Here is an 18231-nt window from a genome sequence, read left to right as displayed (position 1 = left end):
ACAGACATCCAACCTAGTACAAACTTTTTCAAAAAAGCTGTGTAAAGCATAGGTACAAGAAAAAATCCGTTACAAATCACCGTTACACGCATGAATTACCATTGTATGAAAGCTCGAACGCAACAGTCCATAAGGCATTACTGGGCTGCTCAAAGCGCCTCTACAGGAGAATTGCTACTTGGTGATTGCTTTTTAAAACAACCGTTAAGTTTCTTACACAAATTGAAATCTCTACTTGGATGTCAGTTCTCTGTGACCATAGCCTAGTTCGTCCGGTATAGAAAGTGTCGCACCTCGTAACCCCCATCATCGGCCAGAGTAGCTCATAAATGAAATACGTGCTTAATCCACCTAGCAGTGAGATGATACCTTTTTTATCAATCCGCATGTGTTTTTTGCATGAATATTTCAATCACTCATTACTCTGCAATGTCGAAACTGCAAATCGGATCGAATTTGAATCTAAACGTGTAACAATCGATTAAACATTCCATGGTATGTCGAAGTAATTTCAACTTCAGAGTTTAGAGTAATTTAAGAAATACTGTGTAATAGAATCACCAACTCCATTGTGGAAAAATGAAGCTTTTCATACAGCAATCGAATTCTCAATATTCATACATCAGATTAATAGACCCGGCGACTACGAGTATGAGGAGATTTTCGATTACCACTCAGCAAATTAAGATAGTATTAGTCGTAAGCTACGAGAAATAGATTGGCAAGAACTCCTTAGAAACGAAGGAAATGTCGAAATTTCAGTCGATATTTTCTACGCACGGCTTTACGACATAATAAATGAACATGTCCCATGGAAGAAAATTAGGCGACAAAATAATTCAAAGTATCCTGTTTGGTATAACGAGCATATTAGAAACCTAAGAAATCGAAAACAAAAAGCTCATAAAAAGTACAAAAGAGAAAATAATAGTGACAATTTATCGAATTACATACACATCTGTGACCAACTAAGTTTAGCAATTGATACTGCATTCAAAGAGTATAACTCAAGAACTGAACAGGAAATAAAGTCTTGCCCAAAAAAATTCTTTAGTTATGTTAGAAACAAATTGAAATCAGAAAACTTTCCGTCAAGAATGTATATACAGGAAAACATTGGTAATAACTCACAAGAAATTTGTAATCTTTTCGCTAAATTTTTTCAACAAATCTATACGAAGTTTTCTGAAGATGACCGCGATCGTGAATATTTTAATTTCTTTCCAGAGTTTACTGAAGATATTAATGTAAATCAAATCGAAGTGCTAGACATAATAGATGCCCTAAACAAATTGGATGTCTCTAAAAGTGCCGGACCTGATGGGATTCCACCCATATTTATGAAAAAATTAGCATTAGATCTTGCAACCCCTTTGTGCTGGCTTTTTAATAATTCGCTTCAGTCTGGAGTTTTTCCAGATACGTGGAAAAACTCTTTCCTTATACCAATTTTCAAAAATGGGAAAAAAGCAGACATATGCAACTATCGCGGGATTGCTATTCTTTCTTGCATTCCGAAGCTCTTTGAAGCGATCGTTAATGACAAACTGTTTAGTCAAATAAAAAATAGAATTACTCACATGCAACATGGATTTTTCAAAGGACGTTCCACTACTACTAATTTGCTTTAATTCGTCCACTATACCCTGACCGCTATGGACAAGGAAAATTACATTGAAGCTCCTTATACAAATTTCAGCAAAGCATTCGATCGTGTTGACATACCCATGCTTATGTTCAAATTACAGAAATTGGGAATCTTACCAGGTCTTCTTAAATGGTTGGAATCTTATCTAACAAATCGTCAACAAATTGTAAAATTTAAGGGTAAAAAGTCGAGCCCCATTCACGTCAGTTCCGGGGTCCCCCAGGGATCTCATTTAGGTCCTCTTTTATTTATCTTGTTTGTAAACGACATTTCCTTTCTTTAAAAAAAAATAAAAATTCTAATATACGCAGACGATATAAAACTATTTTTAGAAATAGAGTGTGATAAAGTGAGGATGCCAAGGTTTATCAAGAAGAAATTCTTTCTTTTTATACATGGTGTAACAAAAGTCTTCTTAAACTAAATGTGAAAAAATGCAGTAGAATAACATTCAGTAAAAAACGAAATACACCTGACTTGATACTTACTCTTGGAAGTCAAACAGTTCAAAATTGCGAAAGAATTAGGGACTTAGGAATAATACTAGATTCTAAAATGACTTTTGTTGACCATTATAATACAATCATAAACAGAGCCAATAACATGCTAGGATTCATAAAACGATTTTGTTACTGTTTTCACGATCCGTATACAATTAAAACATTATACATTGCCTATGTTCGGTCAGTACTAGAATACTGTAGCTTAGTTTGGTCACCTTGCTTAATCACATGGGAAGATCGAATTGAATCAGTTCAAAAACAATTTTTGTTATTTGCACTTCGTAAATTAGGTTGGACAAGACTTCCTCTTCCATCCTATAAAGCTCGCTGTATGCTGATCAGTATTCGAACATTAAAAGAACGCAGAGAATTTTCAATGGTCTCATTTGTAAATGACATTGTCTCGAATCGCGTAGATTCCAGTCAACTCCTGTCCAAACTAAATTTTTACATACCATCTCGGCCTTAAGAAATCGAAATATTTTTATTACAAACCACCAGCGAACAAACTATGCAAAAAATGGGCCAATAAATCAATTGATGGCTGTATACAACAAGCATTCAGAAGCAGTCGATTTCACTATGTCAAAAAACAAACTAAAGCAATATTTCAGTTCTATTCGGTAAGCCAATTATAATTATTTAACTCATAATAAATTATACATTATTTAGTGATCTATTTAGAATAGTTTACTAATTTAAGCCGATTATTGTAATTATCTTTATGGTCTACTTTTGATTGACGACAAATAAATAAGGTACTTCCAGAGCCTGTATTCAAGAACCAGCATAACCCAAACCGATTCGTATGGCCATATGACGAATAAATTGCAATAGTTTTGAGTCCAACTTTAAAGCTTTTCGGGATTGTCATCTTCTATATCGCTTTGAATTTTAAAAATTCATCATCCTACAATTCCAGAATCGGAAGTCAGAATTGGATAAAAGTCAGAAAAATTCACCTGAGTAGCTGTATAGTTTACATTTGTTTCAAAATGTTTGAAAATCAATGTAGACATCATTGAGGAATCGTAGTGCGAATTAAATTTTTGGATGCCTTCCGAAACGAAAACTAAATACAACCAAAAATGAAATAAGTTTATTTGGTTATCGACTATCCAAATATGCAAACCCGATAAACCTGATTAATTTATGTGAAATAGACATTTTTATACTAATCACCCTGTATCCCCGAAACCGGAAGTTGGATCTGACTGAAAAGCTTATAGAATCTAAAGACTTTTCATTTGAATCTTAGATAATTCTTAGACTTCATTTGAATCTTAAAACGGTTCAGCCATTAACGAGAAAAATGAGTTACACAATTTTAATTTCGTTTCACATGTCCTCCTGTAGCTCCGGAACCAGAGGTCGGAACCAAACGTAACTCAGGAACCTTGTTTGGAAGCATACGACTTTTCATATAAATCTGAGTTTGTAGAAAACGGTTGAGTCATCTCCGAAAAAATTGAGTGAAATTATTTGTCACACACGCATTTGCTGATTCCGACGAACTCATTCGAATGGTATACGGCTGTTATGTTCTTCCAGGATTTATTGCTGTAAGTAGTTTAAATCAATATAATTATGGAATTGTTATCAACTCGAAAAGTCTGCCATCGTCTAGTTTAATCATGTCATATTCGAACAATTATGTTGCCAAAAACGAACCGTGCTAAAATCGGTCCGAGGCAAAATATCATGCTGTACACAGTCTGTTGGGTAGTTAGAAACAAATGTATGTGACAGTATAAAAAATCGTGTTTTATGTTGCTCCCAAGCATTTCTTTGCCAGACAGTGCTCAAAACTTCTACTGCAGGACTAGGGGAAAAAGTCGCATACACAAAAATTTCGATATCTCCGTTAAAAATGGACGGATTTTAACAATCTATGGCTTGTTGGATAGGTATTGCCGTGCGAAATCTAAGTCTGAAAATATATTCTGTTTTCAAGGTCAATTGTTTCAGATACTGTCAAAAAACTGAAAATTTTGACATAAAACTTCGTATAACTCAAAAAGTAAACATCCGATCTCAAAACCATTCAATAGCGTTCAGGGTGACGGGGAGACCTTTAATTTGCGACTAGTTTGATCAAAATCAGTCCAGCCATCTCTGAGATCTCGACCTCTTAGTTGACAACACACATACAGACACACACACACACACACACACACACACACACACACACACACACACACACACACACACACACACACACACACACACACACACACACACACACATACACACACACGGACATTTGCTCAGTTCGTCGAGCTGAATCGATTGGTATATAACATTCGGCATTCCGGGCCTCGGAAAATTTTTCTAAAGTTTGAGCGAATTCTATACCTATTTTTTATATTTATAAAAAAAAGGTAAAAAAAAAGTAATCTAAAGAATTGAATTATGCATTTTACTCGAGGGGGACGACAGAACCTGGTTTATTTTATAAGTCAAAATGTACCATAAAACCTGTTTTAATTCACCTAGTGGTGTAATGATGCCTTTCTCATATCTCTCATATTCTCATATATAAATGTGTGCGATTCTTCAAAATGATTTTCTTTGATTCTTGAAAAAACAAAAAGGTTTGTCCATAAACTAGTATAACCTACATAGTGAAACGGTACCTAAAAAAAGATAGCTACAGAGGTCGGTTAAGCCATCTCTGAGAAAACGAAGTGAGTTCCAATATTACAGGTACTACCGAAACCGGAATCCGGGAACCGGTATAATTGAAGTCGGTTCGAGAAAAGTTACTGGGATCCATTTTTGAGTACAATCTCTGGTCGATAATTGAAAATCGGAAACCAGGAAAGCCAAAATTAATTTGTTTGGACGTCTACTGACAATGACTATCGAGGGAAATAGTTTTGAGTCAAGTTTAGAAATTATTTTACGTTTTTTACATCGCCGCATTTAATGGCGATATAAATCTTCAACCTGTAATTCTGGAACCGGATGTTTGGTCCAGATGAAAACCAGAAATTTAATATGGGACCTTTCATTTGAATCTAAGTTCATGAAAATCGTTTTAGCAATCTATAAGAAAACTGAATGCAAAAACATGTTGCATACATACATACACACACATACACACATACGGATATTTTGCGTACTCGATGAATATATGATATATGATATAATATATGACACTCAGCCCCCCGGCCTCAGTTCAAAAATCGGTTTTCACAGTCGTTGCATAACCTTTCTATATGAGAAAGACAAAAAGAAACAAATTGCCTAAAAATAAAATTCTATAATTTTCTCTAGAATGACGGTCGAATTATTTGATGCGCACTTGATGGGAACTTTCATCAGTTTCTCAGAGATATTCGAATCTGCCGTCCGGTTCCAGAGTTATAGGGTGATGAGTGTTAAGAATTTCAAATTGTCGTAAAATTGACGACGAAAATACGTTTTAGAGGTGATAAAACTGATTTCAAAACTATTTCAAAGCATGAGTCCAACCATACACACTTATTTCCGCTATACCGATCCCCGGATTCCGGATCCGTCACTAACGAAAGTAGTAGTAACGAATGCAAAAGTGTAATTCGCATCGATTTCCCCGACATAGGTGATTCGATTTGCACAAACTTAGATTCTATAATTACACACATACATTTTTTGAGTTTGACGAATGAAATCGAATGATATATATGATCTTAAGAGCATGCATTATAGTTATGATGCCATGGGAAGTCGGCTTGAAATGAAAATGTAATGTGAAACAGATAAAGTGTGCTTTGGATAGGTCAGTGTCTTTCTCATAGATTGCTTTGGTTCGTTTCCTAACCCCACACATAGGATCAGAAAATTTAAACTAACAAATCAAACAATATATACCATATAATATAGATACCATTGTATAAGGATACGATATATTGCGAGTAAAGTCTTTGGTCCGGAATAACACTCTGTTCAGTTTTTTAGTTTGCAAATAAAATAGTCTGGAAGTTCAACAAATCAGAAGGATGTGTCATCTTCTAGCTAACTCACATGGATCTTATTTCTCATCGCAGTGATAATTATGTGACAGACCGATTAAATACTACTAGTTCCATTATCTTATAACTAGAACAATTAAAAAAATGCATCACTATAGATTCCGTCTGTTTTGTCGTCTATCGAAGTAAACCCGCCGACTATTATACAAGGTGGTTTAGAAACATTAAAAACCATGACCATATTTTTTCACCCCTATTTTATAGCGTGTACTCAAAGAAGAAGATGTCGGAACGACATTTTTGATCTTTAAAAGCAAAGAAACAGCTAATGGCCGTTTGTAGCGCTCACGACTGCCTGATCTGTTTTGCTTTGATGTTACGGCGCGCCTTGCGATGACATCTGCGGTACAACAGTCAGAAACGGTAACCCTTGGATGTCCACTTGAGAATATAGATGCAGGTTTTATGAGTATAATTTCTTGAAAGTATGGAATATAACTATCAATTGTCTATGTGAGTAAGTACTTAGAATTCACGTAAAAATACCAATTGTAATTATTAACATGTAAAAATTGAAATGAAAATTAAGTCGAGTTTCTAATTATACAAACTGTCTCGTTCAGTTTCAGAGTTAACCAACGAAATAAGTGATCATTTTCCCCACAGCAGTTATTCCGCCAGTGTTTCGGAAGCAACACAACGACTGTGTTTTTTTTTTTTGTTTTTTTTAATGATCTTTTCCACTTAACTACGACGTTCGAATCGTTACGAATTGAACATGTGAGCGATGCGCTTTTCTTATTTTCGTTTTTGATCACTCCGTAGTGTGATCATAATGGCACGGCTCATCTCTTTTCCTTCGAAGCATATTGCCACATGGTTTAATAGTAGCACATTTATCACCGAAGGAAAGTCAAGAGAAAAAAAAAGAAAAGACTGCGGCCGCAGTAAACTGGTTAGTTCGGCACGAGCAAACGAAAAACATGTTACTTTTTGACTGTTTTTATTTTTGCTTGTTTCTCTTGCAAACTAACCGATCGGTGGTGAGAAACGTGAAACAAGTAATCTAAGTTTTATGTTTGTTATGCTGAATGAAGCATTGTTGAGAAATAAACAATGGAAATTTACCTGAAACTAGGAAAAAACTAGGCACTCTGAAATGCAACAGAACAAAAAATCTTTAAAAAAAAACTTCTAAATGAAAAACTGCTCTTTACCGAAACAACCTAACACCAAGCGCTTGAGTAAAAAATCTTCCCTTCATCATTATTGATTGCCATTCGAAGCGTCTTTCAGACGGTCGACCAGCTGGTCACGAAAAACGATATCTGCGGCCAAATCGACACTCTTTATATGTTTACCGGCTAGTAATCGCTGTTCGCGCCACTGTTCACAAAATGATCCGCAATTTATCAACTCAGCCCAGCCGGTGATCTTGATAACTAATCACTGACTTTTTCTTCTCTTTCTCGTCCCACCACAGTGCTTCAGGAATGTGCGACCGATTCGGAGGAGCTGATCTACCCCGTTCGAGCCCCGTCCGCCTGCAGTGCACCGCCGGATCTGCTGCTGACTAGCGACCGGGAGCAGATGATGAAAGTGAAAAGTTCCAAGCAGCAATCGCACAACGCGCAACAGACGCCATCGTCACATCATCAATCATCGCAGCAGCAGCAACAAAATGCTAGCCATCACCATCATAAGACGTCACCGGCGAATACACAGCAGCAATCACACCAGCAACATGCCAAGGACACTTCGTTCCGGAAAGGCTCCGGCAAGGCGACCACTGTTAAAAGTGATCCCGATAGGGTGCGATTGGAGGTGCGTAAAAATGTGTTTTTTTGTTAGTGGATTTGCTACTTTCACGTGTTATTGCATTGATGCGCCCTCGGTATGGTATGGTAATTAACCGAAGTATTGATGGTGATCGTTTTCGTCTTACGAAAGCGGCAGTGGAAGTGGCAGAGTTCAATTCATATTTGGATTGTCCTGTTGCATGTTCGTATAGGTCACGATTGCACGGCATTACTTCACACTCCAAAATGTTTCGAGAGCTTTGACAGTAGTTCTATCCTAAATAGAAGTACCGCATCTGCAAATTGCTTGCCAGATATTAAATGTTTGGCGTAGATTCCAGTTTTTCTTTTCAACTCGTTATTTGATGCCAGCCGTTCCCTTTATAAAAATGTTTTATATATTGCAAAGTTTTATGATCTGTAGTAATAGAACCGTGGCATTCTGGAAATAAAAAACTGCTCATTGAATAGAAACTGAGAAGTTTATTCAGTCGTAAACTAGTTTCCTGCCAAATTAGATTTTTTTTGCAACTTTGCTGCGCTTGAAATCAATACAAATTGAATTTGCCCTTGAAGGCCAAGTTTCAGGCTATGTTGAATCGTATTTACCCATTTCGTACAATCTATTGTTCACTGCACTGTATTGTATATAGCCTTTGTTTCTGTCGTATCTACCGTAAGCACTTTTCGACTGTGTCGGATGAGATGCAAGCACGAACTGACGGTATTGCTTATCAAATATTGATCTCTTTTGATTGTATATAAGGGGCATTCCACGCAAAATCAGCCACCCAACATTTATTTTTTCCTCTATTTTTTCGGTAAAGAACTCGAAAATATTCGACACGTATTTTTTTATTTCAATATGGTACGTGAAATTTTCGAGATATGATCCATTTTTTTTCACATTTTGAAAATATGAAGTTTGTTTTCGAGCAAATAAAGAATGCATGTGCAGTTAAGCCATAGCCGAAGCAGAAAAAAGTCAACGCCGGAGAGCTCGGATCGGTCGGATCGGCATAATGCGGATAGCTTTTTAAGTCCGTATTCGAGCGAATGGCGCTGCGATACGCTCCGCGCATGCGGCTCGTAATTGAAAAATTCACTGCTCCGAAAGTATTGTTCTTTCCACTCTAAAAACTTTGCCAAGATAGAGTTAAACCCCTAAGGTTTCTTTTTTCAACAAAAAAGGCCCAAGTTTCAATTTATTTAATTTGTTTATTAGTTTTTAACTTTTTTCATTATATTTACTATAAAGGTTGTTTTATGGAATCGCTTATTTGAAAGCTAAAGAAAAGTCGCACATTTCACGTCTTGGACGAATCTTTATTAGAGTTTACAGTATAGGCTGTTGAAAAAAGGCTCTTATTTGAAAACGCGAAATTTCAAAAAAATAATATCTCGAAAATTTCAGGTACCATATTGAAATAAAAAAATACGTGTCGAATATTTTCGAGTTCTTCACCGAAAAAAATAGGTAAAAGTAAATAAAAATTTTGGGTGGCTGATTTTGCGTGGAATGCCCCATAAATAATTATGATAACGGATTGGAAAACTGGTATAGTAAAACGATCAAGATCTGCTTAAAATTTTGGTTATGTCGTTCCGCATTAATAACTCAAACAATCCCAAGAAATTGTCCCTGGTAGTACTAATAGTAAATTAGAAGTAGTTAATTATTGAGTACCTACTTCATAGACTCTGGGGAAATTACACTTGTTTTATTCGCGAACCGAAATTATATTGAAAATCTACAAGTTGGGAAAAAGATGAATACATATTTCGTTAATAATTCGCTTTTTTCCCGCTACTGTGATGATTGACCCGTGATATTATTGGATCTCACACATGGATTACATTATAAACTTTTCATCTGGAATGAAATATTGCATTTTTTGTCATTCGTTTATATAAAATCTGTTACGCAACACGACCGGGACCCATATGCGAGTACTTTTGTTAACGAACGAAAAGATACTCGCATACCGGTCCCATCTTAGCATGCTATGCTTCTCTCCCACGTGGCAAAATTTTATGTTAGATTTTCCATTCGTGTGAAACTTTTAATCGTTCGATATAATTAAGTTTGTGGTATCATGTCAGGCCTTGAAGCAATTAAATTGTATGGTGAAGACTCTTCCACGGAAAACAGCTCAAACAGTAACTTTGTAGGTTTCGATGCTACCGCCACCCGAGAGAAATATTCTGAAATCTCTCGTTTAGCACAGTACGTTCGAGATCAGCCATCTGACACCGGTATGTGAGCACCAACCATTTGAAAGTATACCGATTACGTTGAGCTTCTCGCGTTTCGAGCCCCAAACACTGTTATGTTTTGATACTCATCGCGACTCTCAAATTGTGAAAATTATCTCCACTTGATGTCCCAAAACACTGTCTGCTGTATTTTAGGTAAACCGACAAGTTATTGTGAGAGAGTCGACCCACACTAATTTTTGTGCACTAAACAAGGTAAACGCGTTAAACAAATGCCTTACTGTTTGTTTGTTTACGTTGCAATCAGATGATTTTGAAGTTCCGATTTGTTCTCATCAAGATGGCGTCGTGGCAGGGGGCCGTTCGAGATAATTCCAATTTGAAATACTCGCATATGCCTACATTTGATTTTGGTCACAGTTATGACAATAGAGCTGAATCTTTTCCTGAAGTTGTTACTTGGGCGGATGACGTGAGTATAAATGGCAGCAATACGTTTGATTCTGAAGGAATCTATTTAGGTTAGGAACTGATATCGAAATGCAAAAGAATAATATTCAAGAAGAATTATCTTACCCGCTATATACAAAAATCTACTCAAAGACTCGTTCGGCACGTCAGGAAAGACGTGGTACACCCAAACCTCCGTTTACGTTAACTTTTTTTACGTTACCTCTTTTTACGTAACTCTTTTTACGACAAAAATCCCAAATAACGTAATCTTTTTTTACGTTGAAAATACTTCGTAAAAAGAGGTTTTTGCATACAATGAAAATCGTTTCGGGCTCATTCATATTCCATGGAAATTACTACAATATGGGTATTTTCGGTACGGGTTTGATGAGTAGATGTCGGAAAATAATGTTTGAGGTGGTTCTGAATTCCAAGATGGCGACTTCCGGTATATTGATATTCCTTGAAAACCCTTACAATATGGGTATTTTCGGAACGGGTTTGATGAGTAGATGTTGGAAAACGATGTTTGAAATAGTTCTGAATTCCAAGATGGCGACTTCCGGTTTATTGATATACCTTGAAAACACTTACAATATGAGTATTTTCGGAAAAGGATTGATGAGTAGATGTCGGGAAACGATGTTTGAGGTGGTTGTGAATTCCAAGATGGCGACTTCCGATTTATTGATATTCCTTTAAAACCCTTACAATATGGGTATTTTCGGTACGGGTTTCATGAGTAGATGTCGGAAAATGATGTTTGAGGCGGTTCTGAATTCCGAGATGGCGACTTCCGGTTTATTGATATTCCTTGAAAATCCTTATAATATGGGTATTTTCGGAACTGGCAAATATTATTTAATTTAATTCTCAATTTATAGTGTAACCAAGGTTAAACCGGAAGTCGCCATCTTGGTATTCAGAACCACTTCAAATATCGTTTTCCGACATGTACTCATCAAACCCGTTCCGAAAATACCCATATTGTAAGGGTTTTCAAGGAATATCAATAAACCGGAAGTCGCCATCTTGGAAATTGATGCTGCTTAGAACATCCTTTTCTTGTAAATACGCATAATTTTCGTTCCATAACTATTCAATATATTATACATATCTAATAATACATATACATAAGGAAAACTTTTTTTACGTTAAAAATTCCAAATAACGTAAACTTTTTTTACGTCGAAAATTCCAAATAACGTAAACTTTTTTTACGTCATAATTCGATTTACGTAGTCCCGATTATTACGTAAATGGAGGTTTGGGTGTACTTCGGTACTAAATGAATGTGTTTTGCAAGTAGCATTGACTTTACGTCTGCTTAGCGGTTCAAGTTGAACTGTTCAAGTTTGCAATAAGCAGTTCAATGTGAACTGCTCTGCACTGACGAGTCTAAGACGAAACGTAAAGAACAGTACTCAAAGCTAGTTTAGATTACATTATCTAAGTTTTTGCATGCACTGCCAATGCTAAATATTGGCACATTGACCAGGAAAAAAAAATAAGGCAACCTGTACATTTTTTAGTTACTAAAACGTGATTTTTAATGCGTGGGACAGATATGCGAGTACTTTCCATATAGGACAGGTCCGACTAGATATTTTTTCAAATTTTACTGAACTAACCCAACGTTATTTTTGCGATTTCTGAAAGTAACGTAAAAATAGATGTTATCATTCGGGCTAATTTAAAAGTGACCGGAACCCATATGGGACTGATATACGAGTATGGGCAGTGTACTGCTCAGTTGATGCATACACTTTGAAGCTTAGTTTCGAGGCTAAAGTATGTAGAAATATTCACCAGATAAACAGACTTATTTCAAGTAACCAAAAGTACGGATAAAACGGAACGATTTGGTTCAAGCAGCTTACTAAATTCATGAATAGCTACTAAATTAAACACATCGTGCAGCTTTTAAGCTTCGAGAAAGTTTACTCGAAACTATTTTCAGATTGCCAAAAATTCCACGAGTACTTCGAAATATAAGAAAGTACATTTTTCCAGAAACTGTGGATCTTTTGTTTTTTTTTTTTGGGTAAAGTGGGTTTAATCAAATAATGACGCCACGTATGGTTCGTATTCAATTAAAATTGGGTGACAGCAGTACAGTTTAATCGAAGTTCATTGCTACCACAGCTAGAGAAGGTAAACTCGCTTCGAAAATACTAATCCCAGCTAATCATATTGCCCAGATGCCGAGTTTATTTATTTGTTGTAGCTACAATCGAGTGACGGTGTGTACACAGTTTTCATTATCAATGAAACCCAGACGCCGGCAAAAAACGCATATGAATTGTTCAAATAAATAAATCAAAACAACCGCCAGTCGGCAATCGCTATAAAGTGAAAACCGAGTGGAAACCAGTGGCGTCGGTTCCAGATAGGGGCAAGGAGTGTTAGACGTGACCTGGCTTCCTGTGAGGTATACTAAGAGACATCGCAGAAGTTTAAATACGGTCGCTTCTGACAATGGTATTGTCATGCTCCCCCATCCTTTCTTGCTGGACCTACACCATACAGTATGGTAACTGATAAGAAGCACCCCTGCCAAAGTGATATCTGGCGCATTATTAGCAAAGCTTTGCAATCGCACAGTACAGTGGCGATATTGCTTTTGTGGTTCTTTATGTCAGTTTTTTTTAAATTACATATTCTCTGACGAAGTCTTTTACAATATGTTTTATTTATGAGAACAGTTTTCAAACAAAAGTTGGTTGGAAACGGCATACCGTAGTTGTACACAGTTTGGCCCTACCCCCATTACTCTAATTATTTTATCGCTTAGGGTCCCAGACCTCGAAGTAATTAGTAGATAGTTCAATAACAATTGTACACAAAGGTAAAGTGTTCGTTTTAATTATATTAATTATCGAATATATTTTGAAAAACCGCATCACTTCTCTAATGCAATGATTGAAACCGATTTTGTTTAAGATTGCGATTTGTTCTCTTCGCATAAACAACTTTAGGGTTGGTCTGAAAACAAAAAAAAACGAAGATGCATGACGTAAACCGAGGAGATGTAAAATCTATTCACTAGAGAGAAAAAAAAATCATGAAATTATCAGGAATCAACATTGGCTCGGTGAAATCATTCCGCTTCATCAAGCAATAAAATGAAACAACTCAAACGCCGGAACTGTGTCTGTGCCGCGACGGCCACTGATAGGTGTACTGGTTCTGCTCGGCAAACCGCACCATAATCGGCTGGTGGCATCGTGGGATCGCGTGGTGTATTGATAGCGCAAAAATATAATAACACCGACCAGATCAAACGAACGAAGTGAATCGAACCCAATACAATAAATAACAACACACATCAAAGCGAAACGCCATCCGGAAATATTTGATAAGGCCTGCCGCCTCGTTCGCAGACCTTCGTCTGATTTCACTTATGCTGAGGTGTGTACGTGTGTGAATATGCGAGTGTGTGTGTTTGGTAGTGAGCGCGAAAAAGTGACCATTCGATTTTTTTTAAATGCACTGGAACTGCACCATCGGCAATGCCACAGGTTCTGGATCAGTAATGTGCGGTTAAATTGAATGCATTCATCATCTATGAATGGCACTGGAAAGTAATTGATAACGACTATGAGCCATCTCAGTGCAATAGTCAATTATAGATTATGCCCCTTTTCAATCGAGGTGATGGAATGAGGATCAAACGGGTGCGCTTGGATAATAGGACTTACGGATTACGGAAATCGTTTGTGAGTACGCCAGATAACGCGCATGATTTTTTGCCGCGATTAGGCATTCATTAATGCGTTAGCTACGTATTCGTATAAACGCCACAATGGAAGCTAGGCATAAATAACAGTTCGGCTGAAAAGTTCGTATCGTTTAATAGAAACACACATTTTTTTGCCAAAATTCGTTTATATTATTAAACATAATTGCCATCAGAGGCGATACAGCGATTATAGCGATCTTCCAACTTTTCGATACAATTTTTGTAGTACGATTTGTCCTTTGCCTCGAAATAGGCCTCAGTTTCAGCGATTACCTCTTCATTGCTTCTAAATTTTTTACCAGCGAGCATTCTCTTGAGGTCTGAGAAGAGGAAAAAGTCACTGGGGGCCAAATCTGGAGAATATGGTGGATGAGGGAGCAATTCGAAGCCCAATTCGTTCAATTTTAGCATGGTTTTCATCGACTTGTGACACGGTGCATTGTCTTGATGAAACAAAACTTTTTTCTTCTTCAAATGAGGCCGTTTTTTTAAATTTCGTCCTTCAAACGCTCTAATAACGCTATATAATAGTCACTGTTGATGGTTTTTCCCTTTTCAAAGTAGTCGATGAAAATTGTACCATGCGAATCCCAAAATACAAACGCCATTTTTTTCGCTTTTTTATTCAATAATCAATGTTGCTAACTACTTTTCGATACACTCCTTAAAGGACCGTAAGCCTTTTTATTTGATTCTAAGTTTGAGAAAATCGGTTGAGCGGTCAGGAAGAAAAGTGAGTCAGTTCCATTTTGAAAATGTTGGCCACTATTTTTGGTTCCGAGAACCGGTATATCCGATGTGAGTCTTCGTGGCCTTCAACTTAAAAGAACTGTAAACTAGAGGAATTGATTTAATATTTTTGAAAAATTAGATCATTTTTACATCTGTTTTCTATGTACGCAAACTTTCGAATTTGCAATTTTTTCATCCATCACCCTATAATTCTGGAACCGGAAAAAATCCTACAAACTTTAAGACTGTTGGCTTCATATTTTTGTTTTTCTTGCTTTACATAGGTCCTGCCAAAATATCGACGACAATTGACTGTATCCCACATTATCGAAATGACGGAATGAGCAATGAATTCTTTACTCGAATGCTGACAGAATTCCGGCAAGAGAATTTCAATAATGCAACAACCGTTTCCGGCAGAGAATTTCGCCTAGCGGTTATTAACGGTTCTGTTTCTGCCATGCAAGACTGGTAGGACCGTTTTAAATCGATTCTTCATTTTTAGCGCCTTTGGTTTTATTTTTTTCATTAGAAGTTCAAATGAGGGACAATACCATAGCTTCTGCTCATAAGCGGGTAGGATCGTTGACCGTGAGGCCATTTCTTTTTACTTACACTAAGGTCTTTTTTATGCGAATTTTCAGAGTTATGCGGTTTTTTTATGCGAAGTTTCAGAGTTATGCGATTTTTTTTATGCGAATTTTCAAAATTATGCGGTATTTTTTATGCGGTACGTAAACTCGAATAAAAAAAGACTTCAGTGTATTTATATATTGTTTTATTTAATAATTCAAATAATTAAACCCGTTATATTGACGAATATTTCATCCTTTTTTGTCTGGTGCATTGTCCAACCTTTTTAAGATTTTGTATGTTTCCAACAAACCTAGCTTCTACTTTGCTGAGATTGTTGTGTTGCCGTTGGTAGCTCCATCTCTACACGTATTTAGGGTGCGACAACATTGTATGATCAACATGGTTTTCGACCAATTTCTCTATCGGAAAGCCATACGTTGTTTTATCGAAGATAAACTCAAGATTATGATGTTCCATACCATCCATTGAAAAATGTTGGATCAGTAATCGTGAACCAGTAATCTCAGTAATAGTATTATTTTATTGACCCTTCGTTAATAAGCGTCGACAACCTTCAGAAAAATACTATGGCAACAATACAAGTTAGGAAACAAACAAACATATGTATACATTCAGCACAAAATGATTTGTTGCTATTATTGACTTTAATGCTTCGTTGGATAATATAAAAAACTGCTTCCGTCATTATTAAAAAAAAACTTAATGGCGTTTTAGTTTGAAGCAAAACCCATAAACCCAGTGTCAATCCCATCTGCTGTCAAAAGTATGGATTAGCAGTTGGTGTCGGAATTGGGTTAGTCGTGGCTTCGAGCGAAAACGATGTAAGTCTTCAGTTTGACACAATTACTAATCAACAGAAAACAAAATAAGAATCTGTCAAAACTTGGTTAGAACAAACTTTTGTGTTCGGTAATACTATTTTTCTTTCGCATATTTTCGCATGAAGTGGCATACTGAAATGAGCAGAACAGCAGTACGAGAGAACAATAAATCTATTCAATTCTTAATATTACATATTTCTTGGCCTGTATTTTCGAACAAATAGAATGATCACTTGGAGTACGGTGCAGTGGAATGTAACCTCCCGTTCCAAAGACCAGCGTGGCCTTATTTTCACTATGTGCGTATAATGGCTGGATAAGATGTACCCGGAATCAGCCATCTGTCAGAAAGAAGATGGACAAAATGCTTCTCACATTTTTACCACTACACTTCATCATTACCATCGCCATCAGCTATCGCAGTCACCTTGCATCGGAGCCCGGTTTGTTCGCTAAGGCCACAAGCATTTCTTAATGGATTCTTGCTGTTTCTCGTGATCATACGGCATTCACCGGCCAGATAACGAGAAGAAAGCGCGCTTTCTCGACGTGCTGCTTTTTGTTTGTTGTTGTTGTTGTTGTTGCAGTATATTTTTCGATTATAACGGACACGAGCTGTTATCAGTCCGATATTGCTTTCGGCTGTCCACTGAAGCACGGAATCACGCACTGGAAAACCCCCACATGACCTGGCCAAGCCGAATGACTCTTCGCGTACCGTGGCCTACATACACTGCTAATCCGTTTCGTCTCAGTTCCAGCGACCGTTGGGAATAAATAGGAAATCAGCGGATTAGAGCTGTCAAAGGAGAACGCTCGCCGAGCACTAATCAATCTCCATAAATAAGATTATCGTGCGGCGTGGTAAATAGCAGAAATGAATTATGGTTCTCTGGGTAAATATTATGTACAGGCATTGCGAATGAAAGGCGCTTCAACGTGAGGCACTTCGGGGCGTACTCCAGTTTATTCCTAGGAGGATATTCTTAATTATCAATCCACGAACCTAACCTGTATTGCAACATCTTGGAACTATTAGTTTTCAACTAGCAATAATCGCACCTCGGTTGTACCTCATTGGTTACGATATCGCCACTGCGCAAAGCTGATCTTGGAACTATGTTAATAGTGATTCCAAAATCCATTGAATTGGCGATTTTCCAAAGGGTGAATGTTCTTATTGTGAAAAGCATTCTGGTAGGGAATATACAAAACATTTGTTATTATGATTGTATATAAAAGAAGCAACAGTAATTTACAATTTTGCTTCCGAAGTTACTTAAGCAAATGACGTCTCTGTTGATGTACCCGGTGTTTCGGGCTGTATCAATAAAGCAAAAGCAACATTTTTTTCCTTTCCTATATTGTGTTATTCAATCTCGCTTCTTGAGTCTCGCTATTGGTAGCTGTTAAAAAATAATCAGCTATTTTTTTTTGTTTGCAAACAAGTCAGCAATAAGCTACCGCAACAAAATTTGAAAGTAGGCCTCGTGGCGAGATGAGTACGACGATGTCTCTCACGCAGCCTACCTGTGTTCGATTCTCAATTCCGCACACAAAATCAAAAAGTTTCTTTCAACCACTGACCTAGGGGGGCCCTGGCCTCTCCCAAAAACGGACACCTTTACACGGATAAAAATACATTGTTGGTATCATGGTTGAGAATTTATGAAAATCATTCAAGTCTTCTCATAAGATCATGAGATATTGATATCATGAACAATGATCATTTAATAGACATGATCTCATGAGAAGACATGTTT

General features: G+C 36.9%; 1 protein-coding gene and 1 non-coding gene across 2 annotated transcripts in view; one reads left to right on the top strand and one right to left on the bottom strand.

The window, feature by feature from the left end:
* Nucleotides 1-18231, top strand: part of LOC131428388 (protein naked cuticle homolog) — a 149645-nt gene that overhangs the window by 119969 nt on the left and 11445 nt on the right. The window contains exon 2 of the mRNA XM_058592307.1: nt 7591-7931. Within this exon, the coding sequence (XP_058448290.1) occupies nt 7591-7931 (341 nt within the window). The remainder of the gene's footprint in view (nt 1-7590; nt 7932-18231) is intronic.
* LOC131433367 (U4 spliceosomal RNA) lies at nt 17439-17575 on the bottom strand. The gene has a single exon (XR_009230177.1). It is a non-coding gene; the product is annotated as a U4 spliceosomal RNA (small nuclear RNA).

The sequence above is a fragment of the Malaya genurostris genome, chromosome 2, assembly GCF_030247185.1.
Source record: "Malaya genurostris strain Urasoe2022 chromosome 2, Malgen_1.1, whole genome shotgun sequence".
Classification (NCBI taxonomy): Eukaryota; Metazoa; Arthropoda; class Insecta; order Diptera; family Culicidae; genus Malaya; species Malaya genurostris.
This window is presented reverse-complemented; position numbering and strand designations above follow the sequence as displayed.